The 25,639-nt window shown below is 41.9% G+C and overlaps 2 protein-coding genes across 2 annotated transcripts in view; one reads left to right on the top strand and one right to left on the bottom strand.

The window, feature by feature from the left end:
• Positions 1 to 12,726, bottom strand: part of esyt2b (extended synaptotagmin-like protein 2b) — a 35,391-nt gene extending 22,665 nt beyond the window's left edge. Inside the window, exons 1-6 of the mRNA XM_030779147.1 lie at positions 12,364 to 12,726; positions 7,307 to 7,348; positions 5,550 to 5,684; positions 4,197 to 4,273; positions 4,018 to 4,090; positions 1,096 to 1,185 (exon numbers count right to left, since the gene is read on the bottom strand). Of these exons, the coding sequence (XP_030635007.1) occupies positions 1,096 to 1,185; positions 4,018 to 4,090; positions 4,197 to 4,273; positions 5,550 to 5,684; positions 7,307 to 7,348; positions 12,364 to 12,726 (780 nt within the window). The remainder of the gene's footprint in view (positions 1 to 1,095; positions 1,186 to 4,017; positions 4,091 to 4,196; positions 4,274 to 5,549; positions 5,685 to 7,306; positions 7,349 to 12,363) is intronic.
• On the top strand, positions 12,725 to 24,178 carry dync2i1 (dynein 2 intermediate chain 1). The gene is made up of 24 exons (XM_030779146.1): positions 12,725 to 12,829; positions 13,281 to 13,298; positions 14,289 to 14,342; positions 14,647 to 15,355; positions 15,468 to 15,530; positions 15,661 to 15,911; positions 16,079 to 16,147; positions 16,462 to 16,539; positions 16,895 to 17,129; positions 17,725 to 17,821; positions 18,192 to 18,321; positions 18,541 to 18,652; positions 18,982 to 19,079; positions 19,304 to 19,433; positions 19,623 to 19,795; positions 19,899 to 20,061; positions 20,761 to 20,874; positions 21,177 to 21,238; positions 21,534 to 21,585; positions 21,706 to 21,766; positions 22,126 to 22,225; positions 22,625 to 22,756; positions 23,371 to 23,594; positions 24,007 to 24,178. Exons 1-24 carry the CDS (start codon positions 12,725 to 12,727, stop codon positions 24,176 to 24,178), a joined length of 3,402 nt encoding a protein of 1,133 aa, XP_030635006.1.
• The last annotated feature ends 1,461 nt before the right edge of the window (positions 24,179 to 25,639 follow it).

Genomic DNA, 25,639 nt, shown 5'->3' with positions numbered 1-25,639 from the left:
AAAGAGGCAAAAGAAATGAATGGTCAAAGGTGAAATCAATAACATTTCTCCGTCTTGTCGCTATAAAGAATAAAGAATAGACTCAATCCCCAGACGCCCCCACGTTTCCATCCTCATTTACTCCACTGTCTCTGAATTCACATCACAGATGACTCACATGCTCAGCTTACAGACACCAGCTGTGTGTGTGTGCGTGCGTTTGTGTGTGTGTGTGTGTGTGTTGAATGTACTCCCTGTCACCTGTCCCATGTCCACTACACTGATGATTTATTCCCTTTTGCACTCACACTGTGCTTACACTGCTCTCACTCACACACACACTCTCTCTCTCTCTCTCTCTCACTCTCTCCCTCGCTCTCTCTCTCTCACTCTCTCTCTCTCTCTCTCTGTCTTTCACGCACACTCTCCCTGCTTTTTGCTCTCTCACACACTCTTACACTGTGTCTCTTACACTCTCTCTCTCTCGCTCTCTCTCTCTCTCTTTCTCTCTCTCTTTCTTCCTCTCTCTCGCCATCTCACTCTTTCTCCCTACCTACCCGTCCATCTCTTTTTTCCCCTCCCTCTTCCCCATCGTATCAGAGTTAGGTTGACTTGTCTCTATTTAAAGCTATTTAAAGCACCCCGCCCCCTCCGCTGGGAACCTCTGTCACACTTCCATGTTCCAGATTAACATAGCAACCCACAGGACAGGAAACACACAAGGACAGCAGAGGTAACAACCCAGCCACGAACCTCTGATAACCCCACATCGTGTATATGCGCTAGGCTGACTCTAACAGCGACAGCAACAAAGAACTGGTGCAAATATATGTATATAAAAAAACACTTGTCATGCTGGAGGATTTTAAAGGTAACATCTGTTGATCAATGGACTGGGCAAATGTGAATGTGAATTTGGATGGGCATATTTAACACTTCATTCTCGTCCATCGACTGAGAAATTGATCCAATTAGTTACGGGATTAAACGGCTAGAGTAATCCATAGCACAGGGAGATCTGTGGTGCTTTGTTGCTGTATTGGCATATGTGTTAGGGGTGGAAGGTATTTCATTTGGTGGGAGAGAAATATCAGGGGGATGGGTAGAGACACTCACCGGCTTCTTAAGGAAGAAGAAGGACAAAGCACCAACCAGCGGCATGTCCCCCAACAAGGGCTCCATCACCACCCGCAACACGCCGTGGAGCTACACAGAGAGAGAGAGAGAGAGAGAGAGAGAGAGAGAGAGGGAGAGAGAGAGAGAGAGAGAGTGACAATTAGACAAGCATTAAAAACAGACATACAAAGAGAGGAGTATATGTTTTCATAGAAATACACAGATATTGTATGTGTATGAATTTGTTAAAAGTGTCGAGAGGTTTCCATTGTGGATTGCTCATGTGGATGATGAATACAATCACACACACACACACACACACACACACACACACACAATAATGCTCTGTGTGCCTCCACAGGGGGACGGACATGGAACATTCCAGAGGGAACACCAGACCACAGAACTGATGCCACTGATATCAAACCAGCTTGACACAATCTTACAACACATAATCCTACTGTAAAACTAAAAAGAGCGGGTAAACTAGACTAAAACAGAACAATAAGACTACTACATGACCAGTCGAACTCACACAATAAACACACAATAACTCATCCAGTTTACAAAGTAAATAACCACTCTTTCATGACACTTTAACTGTTATTATCAACATCTGTGTGCTTGGCCCTGATTCATCCAAAGTGCCACTGAATCACTATTGTGCGAGTGAAAGATCTGATACTGTCCAGCAGCATTAAAAAAAAGTCAATGTCCAAACAACTGTCCAATCAGATTTTGTCATTTACTGACTGGGTGGTGACCTAATGTTGACTCTTATTTTTTACAGCAGTGACTCCCTTTGGCAATAGTGGATCTGAAGCCAAGGGATTTGAATAAACAGCGCCATTCCTGGCAGGATATTTGAATGCGAGGCCTTAATTTGAAAGAGATGATAGCCATGTTCCTCCCAAAAGAGTGAAGCCCATAAACAGCTGATGGAGTAGGTTCTTTGTTAGGGGAACGCAGAGAAATTTTTATCTCTCCAGCTGGTTATGGTTCTGTTTCGTCTACGGAGTCTCTGTAAGTATTAATTGTTTTTTTTCCCGTCGCTGGCGTTCCAGCCAAGGACGTCCTCACGTGAATATGTTTTTTCAGCTCGACAATAAAGAGCATTGACAGTGTTCTCTTCAGTGGGAACATTTTCTCGTCGTCTCATTTTGACATTGCATGGCAACCACACACTAAACAAACCGCTTAATAACTGTTCCATGCAGTTGAATGGCACTTTCATAAAAAGACTAAAATCATTTACAAAAGTAAGGAGAAGACCTTCATCAGAGTGTCTTTTATTCTAGTTTTCTTTTGAAATACAGACAGAAGAAAGCTATGCTCGGGAACAATTTGGTGATGTTGCAGCTGTTATAAAAAAAACAAACAAACAAAAAATGGGCCTTTGCTTTCAAGGTTATCTTCTCTCATTGTTCGGTGAAGTGGAGCCTTATAAATGAACTCTGCAGATTATAATGCTTCGATTGGCCAACCATGAGGTAACTGAAAAGCCAATTAGAAAAGAAACTCAGCATTTTAGCCTTTCTGATTTGCCATGTAATTACCTCATTGGCCAGTCATGAAAAAAAACACACACACACACACACACACACACACACACACAGCCAATCAGAAAGGCTAAAAAGCGCAGTCTCATAAGTTGCTGAATATCATTCACTCTGAAGAATAACTTGTTTGACTTCAGATCAATCTTAATCTGCCCATACAATTTTAAACCATGAACCCAAATGTGATTCAAATGTGATTATATCATTCAATTTTCTATTATTCAGAGAGAAATACAAAAATAAGTATGATAAGCATAGATACTGCGTTTTTGCCCCCACCATCCCTCACTCTCTCTCTCTCTCTCTCTCTCTCCCTCTGCACATGTGGGTTTGTGATGGTTGGTAAAGAAGTTGACCACAAGTGAACAGGAGCTCAGTGTTTTTGAACAGTGCGTGTAGTGCACAAAGCCCACAACAAGTACCATGACAGCAGCAAACGAGAAAAGGAGAAACCACTTGCTCATCTGTCAACACTGGTGTTAAAACACTACTAAACCAACACTGACTGGGATTCAGAAAACAGGGGTTGAGAATAAACTTCCGAGAAATCCACTGGATGTAAGTATAGTATATCTGGCCATTCCTGTCATAGTGAACAACTGACTGCACACTGCAAGTAAATATATGCACACACACACATGTGCACACACACACACACACACACGCGCACACATGCAGGCACGCACGCGCACACACACACACACACTAACCATATATACACCAAATACAGCCACACACGCACACACACCACATACAGTCTCACACATACACACACACACACACACACTCACACACACAAATAAACACATGCACGCACTCACGAATCATACACACATCAAATATAGTCTCACACACACAAACATACATACACACACACACACACGTGTATACACTCATACACACACACATGCACACACACACATGCGCACAGATTCGCTTGCATAATTCATACAGTAACATAAGAGAGTGTGAGTGTGTACGACTGTGTTGGGATCCGATTCAACACCCTGAACAGCACAAGGACATTTTAGTGTCCAATTACATGTCTCCCTAAAAATACACTCTCCAAAACACACACACACACACACACACACACACACACACCCTCTCATAAATATAGGCTCAATTCAGAAGCCTTTAGAAAATTCCTTCCTGGAAACACACTAGCTTGTGTTACAATGGAAAGAGTCCATCTGTGTGTGTACCATATACAACACATTATTACAAAAGCAATCACAACAGTTTCTACAACATAAAAGTCACAGAGCTTGTGAATACTCTCTGAATGTATGTCACTGTGGAGTTATATACATTTTTTTACATTTATGAGTAAAGAAAAAGTGCAAACAGTACAATGAAGTACCTGTATACTTTTGATCCCAGCTCTGCAGTAATATCTCTTAATATCCACTTCAATTTCTGTATTTCCAACATAGCTGCGGGGAGGTGGACAACAGCTGGGTTTAGAGATCGCTAAACGCCACATAAAGGGTTAAATTAAAGCTGAGACGGTTAAAAACAGAGACGCTTTTGAGGACTCACCTTATCTGGAGGTCCATGATGATCTGTCTTTTGTCCACATTCTCTGTGTAAACTTTGACCCCATTCACCCTAATAGGCTGCAGTCAAAACAAAATAAACAAACAAACAAAAAGAAAAAACAGACAGACATTGCTGACTTCCTTTTCTTACCCATCAAGTGGGAACTATTTCCACTCTTTCTGTGGTTGACAGACAGAGCTTTAGCTTGACCTGCAAATCAGCTGAGTACAACATTAATAGGCTTCTGGTAATTTCCATCAACACAAAAACACTTCCTAGCTTCAGAAGTGAATGTCATATCCTGAATTACAAGTCCTGTGAGTTGTAGCTTACGTTTCATGTTTCTGTCTGTGGAAAATCTTGGACAGTCATATTTAGCCTTAGCCAACACGTAGCATGAGTCAGGGCTGACACACACACAAAAAAATCTTCATACAGGCCTCCAGGAACATGTTTTACCCAAACCATGTCTGCTTTTACAATGACTTTAATTAGACAAAGACCTATATCATACAGGCCTCCAGGAACATGTTTTACCCAAACCATGTCTGCTTTTACAATTACTTTAATTAGACAAAGACCTATATCCAATATTTGGAGAGCAATATACGCAATGCAAGGGAATATGATTTGTGGAATAACAAAGTAATAAAATGCTTAATAAATTGACTGAATCAAGACAAGGACTCAACAGGTATCAGGAGAGGACAATATACTAAATGTAAGATAAGTCAGGTGAGAGCCAAAGCCCTGATTTCAGTGAGGCATGTGAAGTTGGATCAATGAAGATGTTTTAGAGTGCCTGACCTACTTAGTAATTCCTCTTGTGGTCTAATGCTACTTCATGACTTGAGGGGTTCTGAATCAAAGGCTGAATGAGTTTGTGTGTGTGTATGTGTGTGTGTGTGCGTGTGCGTGTGTGTGTGTGTGTATGAGTGTGTGAGTATGTATATGTGTATGTGTGTGCATGTTTGGAGAGAGCCCTTTAAGGGGTAATTAGGAAAATCAGGTTCTCCTACCTCACCACTGTTTAAGGGTAAGAAAAAGGTGTAAAAAGAAGGTCGGTTTTCAGTAATGCACAGTAATGCACAGTTTTCAGTAATGCACAGAACACACACAGCTTTAACTCCTCTGTTTCTCTTTCTCACTCTCTCTCCCTGTCTATCTGTGTTACTGTCAGAGAAAGCAGGATTCTGGATAGGTGTGTGTTTAGAGTGTCAATGTGCCTAGCTTTGGCAAAGGAAATGTGTTTGCGCTTGTATGTATGTATGTATGTACGTACGTGTGTGTGTGTGTGTGTGTGTGTGTGTGTGTGTGTGTGCGTGTGTGTGTAGGTGTGTGTGTTTACCTTACCTTATCTCCCAGGTCAACCTTGGCGAAGGTGAACGTGCTGAGATGAGAATTGGCTTCTTTCACTGCTGGCTCAATGGTGTCCCTAAACAGTTTTTCCACAAACTGACAAATATACGGCCACATCTGTTTCACTGTCTAAAAGGCAGAAAAAGAGAAACTGCTCAGAGATGCCAAATTGTTTTGAGCCAAGATGAAGATGCCAAAGCTGGCGCCCTCATTCTTCCCTGAGCCAAAATGGAGACACATAAGTTAACGTCTCCAGTTTCAATTGCTTAAATTGGCCTTAAATGACGACAGTACTGCAAGCTATATTACTTCAAATTGTTTCACATTGCCTAGACCCTGAATGCCAAGGTCCAGTAGCCTCTGGAACCTCAGAGAGGATGGCAGTAGTCAGTTTTAATTGGCGCCTGTGAAAACCGGAGGCCAATCAGAGTGTGTCATTTGAGTTTTGAATCTGTCCATTACCCCCTGTAAGGACATGAGGAGACTGAGAAATAGAGACACAAATTAGAGACCTAACAGACTGTCAGAATTATTTGAATGTCTGAAGGCTGGGGTGGTTAAAAAAGGCTGATTAAAAAAGACAGAAGGACAGAGTGTGTCGTTCTGTGTCATTTACATTAATATAATTACAAGTATCTCATTGTCAAATTCGCATTTTTCTCTGTGTGAGATGGACAGATGAGGAGAGAGTAAGAGGACAGACAAACTGACTGGGGAACAACACACATGACATTTAAACTGAATGATCCCCAGGGTGTATTGTGACAATGCACACACATCATAGCGGATATCAACGCGTGTAATAAAATGGGCATTGTGAAATGCATCAGGGTTTTTCATTCATTTTTTTTTCCCTTTATATTTGAGTCATGGAATCACTTCAGATGCTGACCAGTCAGAGGCAAAAATTCAGTAGACAGGCTTGACTGCCAATGAAACATTCAAGTTTAGTCATGTTTTTAAGGCTCTGCCCATGCTGAAGGTATGTATACATATTTAATATTTCAGAGAAATGGACGTGCATAATGTGGAGATCATTCAATAAGTAACTGTGTGTGTGTGTGTGTGTGTGTGTGTGTGTGTGTGTGTGTGTGTGTGTGTGTGTGTGTGTGTGTGTACTTGTACAGCTATCCTTGTGAGGACCAGTTTGAGTTATAGACCTTGGGAATGAGGACATTTTGGGAAAGTGAGGACATTTTGTCTGGTCCTCACATCTTCAATGGGCTGTTTGAGGGTTAAGACTTGGTTTTAGGGTTCAGGTGAGAATTAGACCTAGGTTAGGGTTACGGTTAGGGTTGGAGTTAGGCATTTAGTTGTGATGGCTGAGGTTAGGGTAAGGGGCTAGGAAATGCACTATGTCAATGAGTGTCCTCAAAAAGACAGAAGGACAAGTATGTCTGTGTGTGTGTGTGTGTGTGTGTGTGTGTGTGTGTGTTGTTTAATTGAACTGAATGAAAATGGGACAGTGGTAAAAAGCCAGTGTACTGCAGTGTGCCACATCCTGGGCTTACAAAAACCACTGCAGTTCCCGTGTGGGGGGGGGGGGGGGGGGCAAGAAACAGAGAGAGAGAGAGAGAGAGAGAGGGGTAGGGAGAGAGAGAGAGAGAGAGCTAGGTATGACAGTTTATTAATGTGGCTGCTACTGCAAAGACTCTGTGAAAAAAGTGTGTGGACATTGGAAGGATAGAACGGATGACGGGAGAAAGGTGACATAATTTCTGAACATGGAATCAGGTTGGGTTTTTTTTTACCTTATTTAACCATTCCACTCTTTCAACATCTGGGAAGTGAATCTGTGGAAAGCGCAAAAGAGAGAAATCAATGAAATTAACGACGTGTGCAGAGGATTAATTGCTTGGAAATGAAGAAACGGGAGATTCAGAAGTCACAAATCGATAAAACGAGATCACTGCAGTCCACAAAATAATAATGAAACATTACCAACATGAGACACAATTAAAGACAAGGTTGTTCAGTTAATTTAAAGAACATGACATATGAACACAACACAAATTGTATGTGTGTGTGTGTGTGCGTGTGCGTGTGTGTGTGTGTGTGTGTGCCTTGCATACTGCAGTGTCTTTGTAAAACGCCCCAAGCTAGCACTAGCTGTATAAGAAGTCATGCTTGAGCCACACAGACACTTGTAATGTTATCCTTGGCTTACCGTAACACATACATAGAGCATCAATTAGTAAAGACAGCCCTTCACCAACATAATAAAAGGAAAACTAGAGTTGCGGGGGGGGGGGGGGGGGGGGGCACGCCCTGTCCGACGTGTGGGATTGCCAAAGGCGTCGCTACTCACTGCTGCAGCGCTCTGAGTGAGGGGGAGGCGTGTCCGCGCCGGGATGCCTGTTCAGTGGGTGAGGGAGGACAAGCGAATGCTAAAAACACTCCTGAGGAGGGAAAAATGCTGACTGAGTTACTGTGACGGCAGGGGGGTGGGAGGGAGAGCGAGAAAGAGAGAGGCCTCTCTGATATCTCTGAAACTGTAGGAATTAAACTGTAGGGGGGGAGAGAACAACAACAAAAATGGAACCAGCATACAAGCACCGCAGAGAAAACGTAACATCATAAAAGACCGCAAAGTGGAGTAAAAATAGAAGCGATGAGAAAATTACTGGCTGTTTATATCTTAATTTTTAGGTTTTTGTTCGCTATATTGTTCATTGACACTTAGAGTTTCGGTTAAAAAATCACCACTGTCACAACATACTGGAAACCCCGGGAGGGGAAGAGAAGCGCCTGTATGACCTGAAGCCAAACAGCGCGCGCGCACACAATAAACGCCACATGTTCGATAAGCATTACCTATCTATCAAGTGAATGACACGGATTGAGTGACTCGCTGCTAGCCCTACGTCAATAAACACTTCATCGATATAAAACACGTGTAAACAAATAAACCTTCAATAAACCAAGTTAGTCAGAGTCAGTTAAGTTATATACAGGTCGACAAGGTGGTCTTATTATATAGACAGGCTCGTAGACGTTTTCTTGGCCTCCCTGTGTATATTTATTTGATTCTTATGATAAACAAAATCAGTAACAAGGTATGCACGAAAAGACGTGCCCTAGACGGCTATAGGCCTATGTACAAGTAATACTGATGTAACTATAGGCAAAGCTGATTAAAATCATTCGTTTTCTTAATTGACATGGATATCAAAAGAGAGAGAGAGAGAGAAAGATTTTAATGAGGTCCGCTGCAACGCTTGGCCGTTATGCATCACTCTCCGCGGAGTCCGCTCATTTTCAAAGCATGTCAGGCGTTCGTTCGCCTTGGCCGACGCCTCGGTTATGACAGCAGAGCAGCCTACTTCACTGCGCGTCCTTACTGCTGGCGTATCTCTAGCAGTTCGGCATAGATCTCCGTCAGCAAGGAGGGAGAGGCCGTTAAGGGAAAAAAATCTGTGCCGCTCTATTCTGCTTTCGCGTTAGTGTCCCCGCTGACCTATTTTTTCGTATCTCAAGTCGCTCCGCGAACTTGAATTAACGGGCGCATCTAAATGTGACAGTGATTGCTTTCACTGTTCTGCGGTTGCTGATGGAAACGTAAGGTCAAAGGGAATGTCACACGGTCGCCACCGCAGTGAAGAGGCCTTATCACATGGGTAACAGCGATAGTAGCTGTCTCTCATTTACTCCAACTGATTTCAGTGTAAGTGAAGCATCAAGTCTATGGTCTAAAAGACTTGGTTTCTCAAACCATTCCTACACTCTTCAATGCCATTTTTCTTAGCCCAGTCTCCTTGCATATCTGATTCACCTCATCAAGGAACTGTCAAGTTCTCATTGAGTTAATTTACTGATGTAAAACCAGCCACTAGGGAATGGTGGAAACACTGGGCAGAGCTGTTTTTGAGTCAGCACTTTGGAAATAGCATAGTAACTCCCATTGCTGATGCATCAGAGGTGACTTCAGGTGAAAATGATAATATGAGAGATATTGATCTGAGTATTGAATGGTGACGAATACTGAAATCATCTCCACTGTAATACTCACTTGGACCGATTTGGGCCTACAAACAATTATTTTTTTGACCTTTTTATTTGGTCAACTGGACTGAGGCAAATGTAAGTTTATAGAGGTACATTACTGAAAATGAAAGATTTACAAAGGCAGAAAAAAAACTGTTTGAGCAGATTTAATTAGACTGAAGTAGTCTGGGGGGAACTGAAGCAGGCTTTCAATTTTAATCATGAAGAGACAAACTCCAGTATGTTGAACTGTAGAGAAACACTGAAGCAGACCAAACGAGGCTGGTTCATCCTCAACATATAGACGTGAGCAGAAAAGGAGTCAGACAGGGACAGAGTGTTTTGTTGTGAGTAACGAGACAGCGATGTGCGTCCCCTCCTCTTTCAAAGACGTTTCGACCTCATGGAATGAAGAGCTGAATATACAAACACCGTTGGGCTTTGTTTAATTACATTTCGCCCCGAAGTTCAGCTGAGTGTTTTTGAAACATTAACGGCCTCATATTCATCACGCTCATTAGGTTAGACTTTGAGATGTGGAAAGTTTCGTCAGCTGACGGCCCTTTGAGAACAGTTTAGCGTGCTTTGATTTAAGCTGTACTGACTCGTTGCCAAGCAAAGTTACTCTTCCTTGATTCAGCAGAAAACTGAATGAAGGTATCTTCGTCGATGAACGCAACACTTATCAAACATTACCCCACTCCCCTCCCCCCATGTCTTGCACGACAAACCTCCCAAATGCTGTGTAATGTGTGTCATGGTAAACTTGTGAAAATGAAAGTACTAAATTCATTGCAGGTCTTATATGAGGGTAATTATGTAAGTCAGGTTTCCCACGCAAAATATGATTATGATTACATCACACGCAGCAATCATCATTATAAAGTGAATGATCTCAAAATATATTCATGTCATTTAAAGATGGGAAGATTTCAGGAACACCCCAGCTGGCCTTTTGTCTGAGTGCTAATTCCACATTCAGAACAACGAGACGATGCCGCTACGCAGAGTCTGGGTTAAAAATAGGGTGAAAATTAGGTAGACACGTGTTGTTTTCAGCAACAGCGTTCACCTTTTGGAGAGGAAAGGTCAAAGCAGTTTCTGAATGACCCCTGGGGAGAGCCACGGGATCAACTCCACTCCAAACTTAGTGTCATGTCACCATTCAAGCTGATTCCTTTGACCAAATGACAGCTTCCATTTCATCAGGTTCAGAATCAATATCCTGAGCCAGAGATTACACCTGCAGTTGAACTATGTCATTCATAGTAAAGTTTTGCAAAGACACAGGTTCAGTTATAATATGTGTCTGTGTGAGCAGAACTGTGAATTTCACTTCTATGTCTAGGTGAACTGATCTAGAGCTTAAGGCTTGGATGGATCTCCTCAATACTGTCTGACAATAATATGGTTTTTCTTCCTTCCTGTCGCTCTAGATTGTCCGCCCCATCCCTCTCCTTCAGGCTGGACTCCAAGTTTCTCTAACGTCAGCTTGACAAATGGCTTCTCTGACCCTCTGTCTCTTTGGCGCCGGCCAAAGCTCTGCAAAACTCCAGTGTTAAAATACGATTCAGACATCTGTTTACAGTGCCACTCCTTGTGATGCTCATTGACTGTTGCACAAGTTGTTATATTTTAACCAATTCAGCTGACTGTAAGTCTACTGCTTGTTCTCTCTCTCTCTCTCTCTCTCTCTCTCTCTCTTCTTATTAGCTTTTGGACACTTGATAAGTCCTAAAAAACCAACTACACAGTTCCCCCATCATTAGCCTTTAAAGCCTTACTAATTACTCAAACGAGATCCTCCCTGTGAAAACTGTCCTAGGATCAGTTTCTCTTATATTTAAATATAATGTATAATCACTGATCTATAGCTTGTTTTACTTCAGAGACTCATCTGTCAGCCATGTCTCCCGATCGTTATTAATGTGCTGTTGTCTATGTATTCAAAGGAATGTTCGCTCTGCTGTCCTGTTTGTAGGCTGGGGCTACAGTACAAGTACACCGCGCTCTGCATTGGAAGGGATGTTTCCATTGGAGACAATGAATTACGGCTCGCGCTAATCTCCTCTCAGCACCGAAGACCTGTCACGCAGATATGACTGATGTTCGTCTCGGCAGTGTACTGAAGCTGACTCATGTGAATTCGAAGTAGAGAGAAATGAAACAGAAAACGGACTATCTGTAAATGCAAGTCACTTCTGTATGGAATGCAGAATGTAGTTCTCAGTCTAGTTAGACTTGATGTTTGTCTTCATCACACTGCAGGTTAAGCTTATCTGGGTCATAGAGTCGGGTTGAAGGTACATCAAAAGTACATTTGGAGCGCCACAACTAGATTATGAAAAACATGATATTCCATGGATAATTTTACTTAATCAGTGTGTGAGCCATGTTGCCAATCCTGACTGGGCTATAACATGCATTCCAATGTACTTATCATTAAATATTGCTGTAATTATAACCAGTAGGCGATTTGTAGGGGGATAAGGGGGGATGCCACCCCCATTGTTAGCAAAATGACCAAAATGCCTCCCCGTTGATAACCTGCCATCCCCGTACATACTAGAGTAGTGTCAGCGACCATTGGGCCATCCCCCCCCTGTTAAAAAATAACAAATCACCTACTGATTATTACCGTGAAGTTAGTGTAAGTTACACTCGTATTCAACTTTAGGGAACGCGAGACATATGGGTTATAGTCTGCTGGGTCTGTACTGTCGGTCTCGTGGACAACAAACCCATAAATCGTAATACGCCGAATTATAGATATTTTAAATTCACTATTCTTCCTTGACATGGACAATACACAGTAATATCTTACCCACGACGGCAGGTCAGAGGACGTCAAATTGTGCTTAACTGTTTCCTCCTCTTGTTCAAAGAAAGCTATCGCTCGGTTAAGCCTGGTATTCTTACACCAGGTGTTTCTTCTCCAGAAGTAAAAGATGGCAAGTCCAATTAAAAGCCAACTGAAGCTGAACTCAAAATATCCCAACACGTAGATAGGGAAAATAAGGACGAAGGTCTTCGCAAACTGTGCCCATGTGCGAGTCAGTTCGCCGGTAGAGGATGGAGGACCGTTGGGTAACTCCGGCGCCGGAGCGGGCTTCGGCACGGTTTGCCCGCCGTCCTTCAGTCCCCCACCTGATGTGTGTGTACTATGAGCTCCACGAACAGCCGTCATGTCTCCCGTTTTCATATCCAGCGGTAAGCCCTGGCGTTTCAACCGGTTTGGTTCTAAGAGGACGAGAAGAATGAACCTTTCCTTAAGTTTTGCGGTGTCGGATGTTGAGATGGGTGTTGTTGAACATTAGATGAACGCTCCTTGTCAAGGACCAAACAACAACACCGTTAACAGCTTCAATTCGTAAACGACTGCAGTACAAACAACCCATATTATTATCACGAAGTCTTATCAAAGGTAAACCGATTTTGAACGCGCCCTCTCATGTTAGGTCTCCTGCAACCCGGTTCATTTTAAAGCGAGCAGTGAGTCACTTTCCATGGATTCCACAAAGCGACATAGTGTGTTTTATTTATAAGTCTTATAAAATCATCCTTTCCATTGTCTTCTATAACTCCAAATAGTGTAATCTCTCAGTGTATCCTTGGTTTATGAGTCTTCCCAACGACTTCTGCGGCGCGCAGCGAGCTGAGTGTGGTAGACGCACTGAATATGCTCTCGCGCGTGCAATGGCCAGTTTGCGACAGGAAACTGTATATTGAACATAATAATAGGTCATACGCAGTATGAAGGTCGGGTACAAGGCGCAAAATCGCCACCCCGTGTTATCTAGGTGTAGGTACAAAAATAAATTCGGCGGAATGTAGGAGTGAGCCAATGTGCTGTGTTTGTTACGGCAATGCTCTGTCCAACCCAATTAAAAGTGTGTTCTAAGATTTCAGCCAGCCTAAGCCCACTGATATTATCTTGAACAGTTTTCTACTATTTCTACTCCTTGTTATGTAATAATATAAAATCACTTGTTTAATGTAACTTTGTCATACTGTCATAAAAACAAAATTTAAAACGAAATAATTGTGCGCACATTTTCAAGTAAGCAGTACCCTTCCAGTTACATACAATGAATGATCTAATTTGGTTTCACCCGGCATGGGACTTCTTTGCAATTGATATTGCGATTATCAACATTTCTAGTCTGTCTCCATGGTTATGTTCCCTTGTTTCAGCGATTCCATCTTGCTCAATTGTTCTGACTGTCGTCAAGAGAACGCGACGCAGTTTCCATGGTTTCACACATGTGCGCATGCGTATAATCCAGTGAGTGTCATGGCCGTGGATAATGTCAACACAAATATAGCATACAGTTGCTGAACTCCACAGAGATTTTCTATCGAAGAGAGAACCCTTTAAAATGCATCACGAGAAGGTAAAGCACAGACCACCTTGTCATGTCTGACTAACATTACTCTTTCCAGATTTAATTGAAAGTTTGAAAAAAAAAAACGTTAACGCTAAGCTAGCGACTCAGTCAACTCAGTGGTAACATAGGGACATCACGGTTAGCACAATAGCTTTGAGCTCTTAGCTAATTCACCGGCTTTCGCTGTAATAGCAAGTTCGTCATGGTTTCTAAGGAAACGTCTGTCTGGCAAACATATCAGATTTATCTCACTCATTACATTCAAGATGCCAGAAAATCACACTGTAACTGTAGCTATGTACTCAGAGTGTTTGTAGTAGCTACAGCTATCAAGGAGTTTCTTCCGTCTCTTGGTCCTTAGAGAATAACGAAGGAAGAAACTTGGAGGTCCGAAGACTTACAGAGATACATGAGGGTAATGTAGTCTCTATGTTTGACAGTGAGGTGTGTGTCAGAAGCCATCAACTAGGGTTGGACATTATTTTACATTATTTTATTTGTACATGTCAGAGGAATTTGCATGCCGTGCTACCATTAACTTTACTATTTGAACAAGGTACTTAACCCTATATTGCATCTGCAGTATGGTACTAGAGTGCCTCTATCCACCAAACCCTTCAGGTATTGGTGGGAAAAAAGTATTGTAAACACAGTAAATCTTACAATTCCAAAATAAAAGCAATAATTAAATATGTCATGCAGCAGCCATTTATTTGCAGGGATACGAAGATGAAAACTCCAGGAGAAGAGACAAAATGAAACGAGAGGAGGATGGCAGGAAACACAGGACTGGAGAATCAGCAGACAGACGACCCAGGGACCCAGAGAGAGAAGCAAGGAGAGAAAGAGAGAAACACAGAGATAGAGACAGCATGAAAGAGGGAGACAGAACACGCCACAGAGACCCAGAAAAGACCAGGGATGATGACAGGAGGAGAGATGAAGGGCATAGGAGGAGAGATGGAACGAGGGATAAGGAGGACAGAGACAAAGAGAGGAGGAGAGAGCGAGATAAGGATAGAGGAATAGAGAATGATAGATACAAGGACAGAGAGAGAGAGAGTTGGGAGAGGAGGAAAGATAGAGCAGAGAAAGAGAACAGAGACAGAGAGAGGGAGAAAGAAAGGGAGAGAGAGAGAAACAAGGAGAGGGACGGGGATAAAGAGAGGGAGAGAAGGAGACCAGAGCCTGAGAGGGAGAGAAGAAGTGAAAAGGACAGAAAAAGAGAAGAAGAGAGAGAAGGAAGGAGCGACCGAGATAAGGACAGATTACAGGAGAGGGAAAAAGGAAGAGACAAAGAACGAGAGCGAGAAAGGAGAGAGAGACACAAAGACAGAGAGAGTAAGCAATACAGAGATGAACAACAGGAAAAACACAGGGAACGAGAAAGACGGGAGAAAGAATATTCCGGACATAGAGACCAGAGAGGTGAGTTTATCCAGCAAGAATTTTAAAATTCTTTAGGAATTTTACAATTTTAGGTTTGATTAATGAATGGTAAAATTAGAGCGTGAATGTTTTTTCTTTTCTTCTGTCACAGAACACAGGGAGCACAGGAGAGAAAAAGAAGAGAGGGAGAGGAAAAAGAAAGAGAGAGAACAACGTGTATGTTTGTACATTAATTAGCTGTATAATATTCTGCCATTCTACCGGAAAGTATGAATGACTATGAATAGGATTAGCAGAGCGGTTAAATATCTGCTCACTGATTCCCTCTTATGACCAGGAGAGAGATGAAACCCAGGGACCTGACAACAGTTCTCGAGAAACGGAACGCGAACGTCGACATCGGGAACGGAAAGAATCAGATGGTCATTTGGCTGGCAACAGAGATGGAGAGAAAGAGAGGGAAAAAGAAAAGAGGGAGAAACGGCATGAGAGGAGCCACAGGGTGGAGTCTGACACAAGGAGGGATGACAGAGAGCGCAAACAAAAATCAACGTCAGATCGAGAACGCAGCGACAAAACAAGCAGAGAGAAAGAGGTGAACCTCACTGCACACACACTCCACTAAAGCTGAAACAGTAGTATGGTAGTAGCCTATGTCTTATTTATATGCTCTGTGTGTTTGTGTTTGTGTTTGTGTTGGCGTTTATGTGTGTGTGTGTGTGTGTGTGTGTGTGTGTGTATGTGTTACCTCTGATGAAACAGGAGTTAACTGTGAGGTTTCAGTCAGACTGGAGATCTAGTTATGCAGAACCAAGTGATCCAGAGATCCCTGTAAGAGCCTGGTCACACATCTAATGAATCATCTCTCTCTCTTTTTCTTTTCTCTCTTTTTCTTGACCTATTTTCTTTTTCCCATTTCCTCCTGTTTTTGCCATAACTGAACCTGCATGCTGAAATCTCTCTCAACAAATTTAATTTGTCCATGTCACGGCATTCACGTGTCACAAACATCCTTATTTTACTCTCCCGCTATTGTCTTTTGTCTTTTCCTGAACTCTGTAAGACCACTGAAAAGTCATCTTATAATATTTGAGCTAAAACAGTGATTTTTCACTTTATTTGATTTATTACTCACACACATTAAGGTGGAAAATGAAGACGCTGAAATCGATAAACCGACGGCCGAGGATTACGGAAATGAAGAATATGAAGATGACTTTGAGGTGATTATTGTGTTCTGTCTCCTTTGATTTCGGCATTATAATAGTTTATAGTAACATTAACAGGCATAGCATGATAAACTATCTTTTGTTTTCTGTAACAATTATTATGCATGCCATAAAATGGAACATTATACAATTGAAGAAAGTGGTGAGTTTTTTTTCTTTAATTAAATTATATGCACCTCCCAGACACACACACTGACACATGCGCGCGCGCACACACACACACGCACACACACACACACACACACACACACACACACACACACACATACAGAGTACTTGTCAAAATTTACCATTTTGTCTATTCTTTAGACTTTCTTCTATTAACATCCCTACATTTCCCATTTTTCAGGACTATGAAGAGGACTTTGAGGAGATAGATGAGGATGAGGATGGTCCGCAGGAGGAAGAGGAAGAGCGGCGGGAGGAGGAAGAAGGTGAAGACAGCCGAGGAGAGATACAGAAGAAAGAGGAGCTGAACCCACGGAGGAGAGAAGAGATAGAGGCCATTCAAAGAGCAATGGATGAGGAAAATGAAAGAGTCAGCTCCACCCCATCACGGCCCAGGTCTGAGATGCCAAAGAGAGGTAAACAGAACAGTTTATTCGAAACATAATTGTAACAATACATTTAATATACTCATATCACATTAACAGCATTACCACAGGGAATAGTAGCAGTTGAATCATAATTGGTAATGAAAATCCCTAATGCAATTATAACTGTTGTTTTCAAGATTAACAGTTATAATCAGTAATATTTATCTTAGGTGTTACTGCTTATGTAAATATTAGTGCAACATGATGGATTTTTATCTCTGTTATATTATTTAAATTAAATATATGCTGTGAATTCTAGCTGGTTGTGAAGGCACGCCTGACCTCTTGAACTAGAATTTTCTTTCAAAGGAAATGAAATTACATAGTAGATTAGATTATATCCAGTAGATCAGATTAAATTGAATCTGAGTCTGGCTGTTATAGTTCTCAAATATTTGTGAGGTGAGATATGTTGATAAAAATATACCTGACATTTAATTATCTCGAACAGCATAAATAGCTATAAGAGAGAATGAGTCTTTGTAGACTTGTCATTTTAGACGCATGGGTTGAGGGCACAAATGCCTTACGTATAACAATCGAATCCTGATTTTTCACACTCTGTGTCTGAGAGCAGATGCAGAAAATCGTTCAAAGAGAAGCTCCACTCACGGTCGGATCATTAACTTTGTGGCTGCAAAACAGCGGGAAGTCAGCAAGAAAGCAGCAAGCAAACAAAAGTGAGTCTTTAATACTGACCTAACACACTCTACATTTTCTTCGTTTTTTGTTTTTTTTTTTTTTTACTGTGGCATCTGCCGTTTCGACGATGAGTGAGGACGTAGAGGATTCACTTCTGTGCCAAGTTTGTTCAGAGGCAACAGACCTTGTGTCCGTAAAGGCTGGAACTCTCTAGCGGAGCTCTGAAAATCTGTAGATTACATTTAGACAATTTTTATTGTGGAGTGAGAGAAATTGCAATTGTAATTCTAACCGTAAATGGGAATTAAGAAACTGGCCAATTTTCAGGTGAGTTTGATTATGTCTGATTATGTGAATATTTGTTAGGGCACTTGACTGAATGGAGAACTGTTTAATTGCTCTCTAAAGGAAACGGACCACAGAGCTCCTTCGACTGATTGATTTGGATTTTTCCATCACCTTCCCCCTCTTGGATCTCCCTCCTGTCAACGAATATGACATGTATATCAAAAACTTTGGCGCGACAAACACCAGACAGGTTGGCGTTACCCGACTGACATGTCCTTCTGCTAAACTTTTCGAGCGTCAATCTTCCTTACTGTTTTCTTATTTTCTGTAGAAGCAAAAAATAACTGAGAAATCTGAACAAAACGACCATTTACTATTTATTTATTTGGAATTTCACTGTGTAAAAGAGCGTTTTTCTAGTCCCGTGGCCGGTGTTTTAGCTGTGCCTCGTATGTTTTATAATCCATAGGCCTATGTCCAGTGTCCTGACGACAACATCGACAGAGAGATTCAGACAGAGGAGGTGGACGTGACCGATAAGTGGACGCAGCACCCAGCAGAGGGCAGTATTGTATGCGGCGGTACGTTGGAATACGTAGACATCACCCAGTGTCGAAAGGAATATGTTAGCCTCGACTGAACAATAAATTCAAGTGTTTATGACTTGTGCCACAGAGCACAGTGTCAGTAACAGTATTAAAATATTAGTTGTAGTAGAATTCGCACATTTGAATGTCAGTGTCGGTTAAGGAAAGACAGAAAAAAGATAAAATATTCACGTGATGTGTGTCAAGTGGCATGTAAGCTCAGATAGTTAGCTAGCGAGTTTGTTAACTACGATTTCAGTGTAGTGCAGTGGTCTGTGTTCGTCAGCTTTGCTTAGTTATTAAGTGCCATTGCTCCCTAACAGGCCCTAAGCTTTCCAATGAGTCCTCAGTTGAGTCTGTGGTCCAAATGAACTCCATGGACTCTCGACGGTTAACATCGTTTCTCCGGTCTGCTGCACAGGTAGAAAAATCTCATTCTTTTTATCAGTTGAATAAAATATCTCTTTAGATTTTTAGTGTCAAGGGAACGCAAAGGAAGCATTTAAGGCTATTAATTAACAACTGAATACATATACAGTGGGCATACAACAGATTATAACCATGTTTTATCATGCTGAACATTCAGTTTATATAATGTAACCAGGCTGGATTAATTGTGTGTGTGTGCGTGTGTGTGTGTGTTAGGTGGTAGCAGTGCTGTTAGAGGAGGACAGAGCAGAGAGACACTCTTTACAGAAACTTCGCTCTCAGACTGATGCTTTGTCCTTCAGCGATGGCTGCCTTCAGCTCAATACCAGACTGCCTTTCTTACACGGTAACTCCCTCTTTCCAATAAAAAAGTTTTCACTTCAAACGAGCTACCATTAAACAGCACACTTTCTGAAATGTGGACACTCTGCCGCACTCCCTTTTATAATACTTTACCAAATTTTTTTCGGCGAAGGTAAATGAATGTATTGTGTGTGTGTGTGTGCATGTGTGTGTGTGTGTGTGTGTTTTGCAGGCCGAGAGGTTAGCCTGTTGCAGTTCTCTCAGGTTCAGAGACAAACCTTGCTCTCCGTTCACGCCCCATGCACCAAAGCCAGCGCTGTTCGCCTGGACAGCAACACTATTATCTGCATTTGGAACATGTGGGAGCCCTCACGGCCCCAAAAAATCCTCCTCTACGACGGCGAGGTACACACACACGCACACACACACACTCTGTTTCTTCATCTCTCTTTACCTCTTTCCTCTTCTTCTTTATGGCTAATTTTCAATAACCTCTGCCCCTCCCCAGGTGCGGTGTTGCTGTTTCAGCCCTGGTAAAGCCAGGCTGGTGTTTGCAGGCACTGTAGTCGGGTCAGTGGTCATCTGGGACCTGAGAGAACATTCCAGAGAGCACTACAACCTGAGGATCGGCGAGGAGGACTGGACGCTGCGTTACCCCACCTTCTCCACCGGTGCAGTGCAAAAACACTCCTTCTCTTAACAACTGTCACACCTGCTTTTGATTCACAGACACTCCTGAACAAAGCAGCCGTGTGTTTAATAATTCAGTAATTCTCAAAGCTCCCCAGTCCTGTTCAGTTTCCTTTGTAGTTTTGCAGTTACCCATTCGGATTTGTGCTTAGGTTGTCATGTATTCAAGGGGAAGGAATATTTAATAGTATTCTGGCAGGGTTAAATATACAGTCGGCCCTCCTTATCCGCGGGCTCTGCATCCGCGAATTTAACCTACCGCAGATCGAAAATTTTCGGGGGGGGAAAAAAATCCAGAAATTTCCAAAGAGCAAAATTTGAATCTGCCGTGCGCCGTGCACTACGCAGAATCCACGTGAATGAAGTGATGTGTAGGCAGACCCCACTGTAGCCTCCCACAATTTCACAGATCCTCAGTCTCTCTCCAGCACTCGTTGTCTGAGCATTGTTCGCCTTGCGTCTCGTTCGTTCGCTACTTGTGTTGTAAAACATTTATATTTTCTCTATTTATAATTATATTTTCTATATGTACTTGTAGTTTAGATGTTCTGTGTTTTATTCTATGTATTTGAATGCATCTCCAGAGCAGACTGATTTTTTGACTAGTTTTGCAGTTGGTTGGTAAAAAAAAATTTTTGCGAAGCCAGTGTGGGACTGTTGCCTTGTCTGTCGGCCTGTAGACGCTGTGCTTGCGGGGGCGGGGCATCTCTCCACTGTGAGGTCAGTGGAGCCAATCGTTGCCACCGTGGAGGAGGGGCTTAGGCCAGAACGTCCCTTAATGGCCAGCCAAGATGGTAACTGTTTACTCTCACAATACAACTGAACATTATCACCCAACCACACATTACTGATGTGTGATACACTGATACTAATGCTTAATACTAGCTGAAATAGTGTGTATGGAGTTTTACTATTAATAGATGCAGGTGAGACAGGAAAATTATTTTACATCAAAACTTTGGTTTCAAAGGGACTGAACATTTAACTTGGAGCCTTATCTCAGGTTGTGCATTCAAAAAAACAGCTACAGAACTCAGAAACATGTCAGTGGCAGAGTTGCCATGTGAAACTGTCGGTTTATCTTTCTAAAATTCAGAGTCTTTGGAGCTGTCCTTCCAGTTAGCATCCCTGGATGAATATGGGGTATTAAATCTTTGGGTAAGTTTCCCATCTCACTGACAGGGGAAGTTTCTGCAAAATTGTGACGGCAAATCAGGTTGGACTGAAACAGAGCAAGAGCAAAGTTGAATTTTTCTCCCTTTCACTCATTAAAGCACATTTGATCCTCTTTGTTTTTATAACACAATAAATGTTCCTTTCTTGAATATATGTAATCCAGTGACACAACTGATAAATAGTCATGTGCCGCGGTATTAGTAATAATGACATTATGGAAGTATTTCCATTGAAATGACATCCATTTTCATCTGTGGATGGTGACAATGTCTAACAGGTTGTAGTAGAGCTGCCCAAAGCTGATGGTGCTGGGTCACAGACGGACTTGGGTGAGTTGGACAGATAAACCATTATAAGGTCAATGCGGGTTTTTGTTTCTCTGATTTTGTCTTATTCATCCCACTCTCACTGACTGACATGTCTCACTGCTGTTGTGTGGTTAACCACAGGGCTCAGGCCAGGAGGGAAAGTGAAACTTCTCCACAGCTCCTCTATAAACACTTGTGACAAGTAAGAGATTGTGTGTGTGTGTGTGTGTGTGTGCATGTGTACATTTACCTGTTAGAAGCAAGTCAATCATACAACAGTGGAAACTCAAAATCTGAAATCGCACCATCTTTAACAGCATATGCTACAGCAAAAACACACACAAAGACACTGTGTGTTTTTAGACTTTGGTTCACTGTTTTCATTGATTCTCCATTTTAAGATGTGGCTTCAGCCACATTCTCATCAAGCATGGCTGAAATTCCTCACCAAATTCACACAAATGGGATTCCCTCGGTAGTCAGCTTAAACATCCTCGGAATGCTAAGGTGGCGCCCTCCTGTGGTAGGGAGTAGAAGAACTGACGTTGTCTCTCTCTGCAGGTCTACCTCTCGGGACGTTGTTACATTAGGACCCTCACTGAGCCTCCAGCTGAAGTTTCTTCCTAAAGACTCCAACCATTACTACATCAGCACCAACACGGTGGGTGCTCCAAAAAGAGACTTATCAAAACAATAACAATAACAATGGCAGGGATGTTTCTATGATGGCTTCATGATAATGAAAATACATTTTTTAAATTAAGTTGGAGTTAAAGTTAAGCGAGACTAAGAGTGTGACCAGCACCATCTGCCCTCTCATTGTGATAAAGTGAAGACAACTCCACACTAGATAACAAGCCATCAATATATAGGAAGGTCTCAAATTCAGTCGCATGCTACTTATTACTTTGACTATATAATCAAAGCCATTTTAAGAGATCACAGGTTTTTAGCATGTAAAGAAACATATTTGTCCCCGCTCATTGATACAAAGTGGTGTTTAAAGTGTGGCAAGATAAAGGATTAAAATGTGGTTGAAGATTTCTTTTTTTAACCGTAGGGTTTGGTGAGGCATGGTACGCTGCACGGACTGAAGACTGCTCCTAAACTCTACAGGTCTCAGGTGGAGGGTCTAAGCCCCGTGGAGGTGACTGCTCTGGATTTCTCTCCTTCAGGAGAACCTTTCTTCCTGGTGAGGAGGAAAAACTCAGTTGTTTGTGTGTGTGTGTGTGTGTGTGTGTGTGCTGGGATTATGCTGAGTAGGTTTCTAAATAAAAGCTAACTTCACTGATTCTTTAAGATTCTCACCATTGAAAATTTAGCCTTTTTTGAGCTGTACCCTTACTTTAAGTCCACTCATGGCTACATGGGCACCTGATTCACACTGAGTGTTGGGTTGGCAGAGTCACCCTGAGCAACAAACCCAGCTAAGGAAACTTAGAAGCCAAAGCTAAAGAAACTAAGATTTCCAACTGTAGTCTCTCAGTCTTTCATCACTGGGATGTGGAACTGGGAAACTGAGACAGGAGAGGCTGGCTGTCTGGTGGCTGTCGTATAAAGATATAGGAAATACAGTAAGACAGCACAGTAATGAGGTTCTCCACCAGGGAGGCCAAAATAAGGCATCTTGTTATTTTTGTTAATATGTGCTGTGTGAAGGTATGTGTTACGTTTCAGTGTTTAAAGAAATGACTTATTCTGACGGTTACGTGTGCTTGTACGCTCACTTGTTTAATCCGTGTGGGCTGAGTTTATGAAGTTGTACATGTCGTTTCTGTGTGTGTGTGTGTGTGTGTGTGGATGTAGGCGGGCTGTAGTGACGGCAGCGTACGGCTGTATTCCATAAAGATTGAGACCCCGGTGCAGGAGTGGACCGGCAGTTCCAGCGGCGCCGCCGTGGTCTCCGTTCAGTGGTCCGTGACCCGACCGTCCGTGTTCTGTGTGCTGGACGCAGCCTCAGACCTACACGTCTGGGACCTGAATGAGACAGACGACGCCCCGCTCATCACGGAGAAGATACACAATGACCGGTCAGGACCCTGCCACACCACCCTGAATGACATTGATCAAACAGCTCTGAAAACTGCTTTTGAGTAGAAGGGATGTTGGATTGGTTTTAGTTCAGTTATGAATGATGTCTGATCTTGTCATGAAAAATTCTTTTTGTGTGACAAGTAATTAAATAATAAATAATTAAATGAAATGTTGTAACTAAATACAATCACTAACTACAAAGTTTAACTCTAAAAACTATGTTTTTATTTTACACTCTTAACCTCTTCACACATGTATGTGTGTAACACTGATCCATTGTGAAACAGCTGTATACATTTGCTCTAGATTCTTCTGTTTTTCTCAAATGATGATAAACTTCTTTTCCCATTTTGACAAGTTTATTTTCCCCCAATCTCTCTCTCTCTCTCTCTCTCTCTCTGTATTCAGGGTTACTGCAGTGGCTATGTTTGGGGAACCTGCCAGACAGAAAGTTTACGCTGGGCTTGCATTGGCCAAGCACTCGGGCAGGATAGAAATTCAGTATTTCAATAAGAAGTTCACCGTACCTGTAACCGCAGAGTCACAGAAACTCCATTCTCTTCTACATGATGCATTCTGAATGGACGCATGTCCCAAATTCACCTCTCCCACTGAGCCAGAGTTACTGTCTTGACTAAATATGTTATTTATAGCTTTTTCTTCTTTCTCCATCTTTTGATGTTAGCTTACTGAACATATTAGCTTGTATTAAAAATCAAAGTTTGTGTTAGCTATGTCTATCAACCATTGCATTTGAGTTGAAACTCATTTTGACTTGTATGTGAGATCTGCTTTGCATTCATTTAGGGGAACAAGACAAGGGTTAATTGGTTGCCAGTAATGGCTTTTGGTTTGCACTTGCTGAAGAACTTTGACATTTGTCGTGTCAAAAAAAATGGCTTTAGGACCAATTTCCTGCCTTAAAGGCAATAAAAACATCTCACCTACAAAAAGCTTACAAATCGAATGCTAATTTATCTGCTAGACAAACTAACTGATTTTCTAACTGGTTTTCTCAAACGAATAACATCAGCTCTTGCTGAATTTCTGAACAATGACATGTCATATCCAGTGAGTTTGCTAAGTAACTGTGTGTATGTCATATGATTGACTTAGAGCAGTAACATTATCCGGTTTCCAGCCGTGTGTTTACCAACCAAAGAGGGATGATGGGAAGGGACCTTTTTCTAGCACAGGGTCAGGAATGTATTCTTTAGTCTGTACAGTTCTGAACTTGTAAAATGACTTTGTACAATATATAGCATTTATACTGTTGTCTTAATGCTGAATGTAAATGGTCCATTACATTTCTTGGCATAACTTATTTTCATATTTTTCTATTAAAGACATCTAATGATTACTTGTGGTCTTTTGTAGTAACATTTTTGAATGAATAATAGTCTTTTGAGTAAATTCTTTTGGAAATGCACATCCGAGTTGTCATGAAGCAGTCTTTCGCTGATTCCAGTCCTGGGGACAGACAGTATTACATATATTGTTATTATCATTATTTTTAGCAGCTTTAACGAGTTTTAACAAGCTTTAACATTTGATTAACTGGATTCCATAGACAGGTCTTAATAAAACTTGAATTATATGTATTAACGCTATACCACAGCGCTGGAAATGGAAAATAATCACAAATGTTCATTTAGGCTCAATCGTTGCAATGTGAGCTTGTTTTTTTAGTAGTCTTCCTCCTGTTTCAAAGAACAGAATTTCAGAATACAAAACCCAACTTTAGTTGGGGGCCACGGCTGTCGGTAACCTAGCAACGCTCGGAAAAATCTTGTAAAGCTTGCGCTAAAGCAGCGCAGACGTCCAAGTTCACAAATGAAGTTCAGTGAAAACAAAAGCTCGGCTTTAAACAACTGGTCAGTCTGATCCCTGTTTGAGCTCTCCCATAGCTACGGTTTGTAGTGTTACTTGTAGTGTAGACTAAGTTTGTCTTGCGCAGCCAACTCCGAAAGATATGTCAGTCTCGGGCACGAAAAAGTTAGACATAAATAAGGCATTTGTAGTAAGTATGGGATCAATTAAT

This window comes from Chanos chanos, chromosome 7, assembly GCF_902362185.1.
Source record: "Chanos chanos chromosome 7, fChaCha1.1, whole genome shotgun sequence".
Classification (NCBI taxonomy): Eukaryota; Metazoa; Chordata; class Actinopteri; order Gonorynchiformes; family Chanidae; genus Chanos; species Chanos chanos.
Note: the sequence above shows the minus strand (reverse complement) of the source record. Positions and strands in the feature narration are given on the sequence as shown.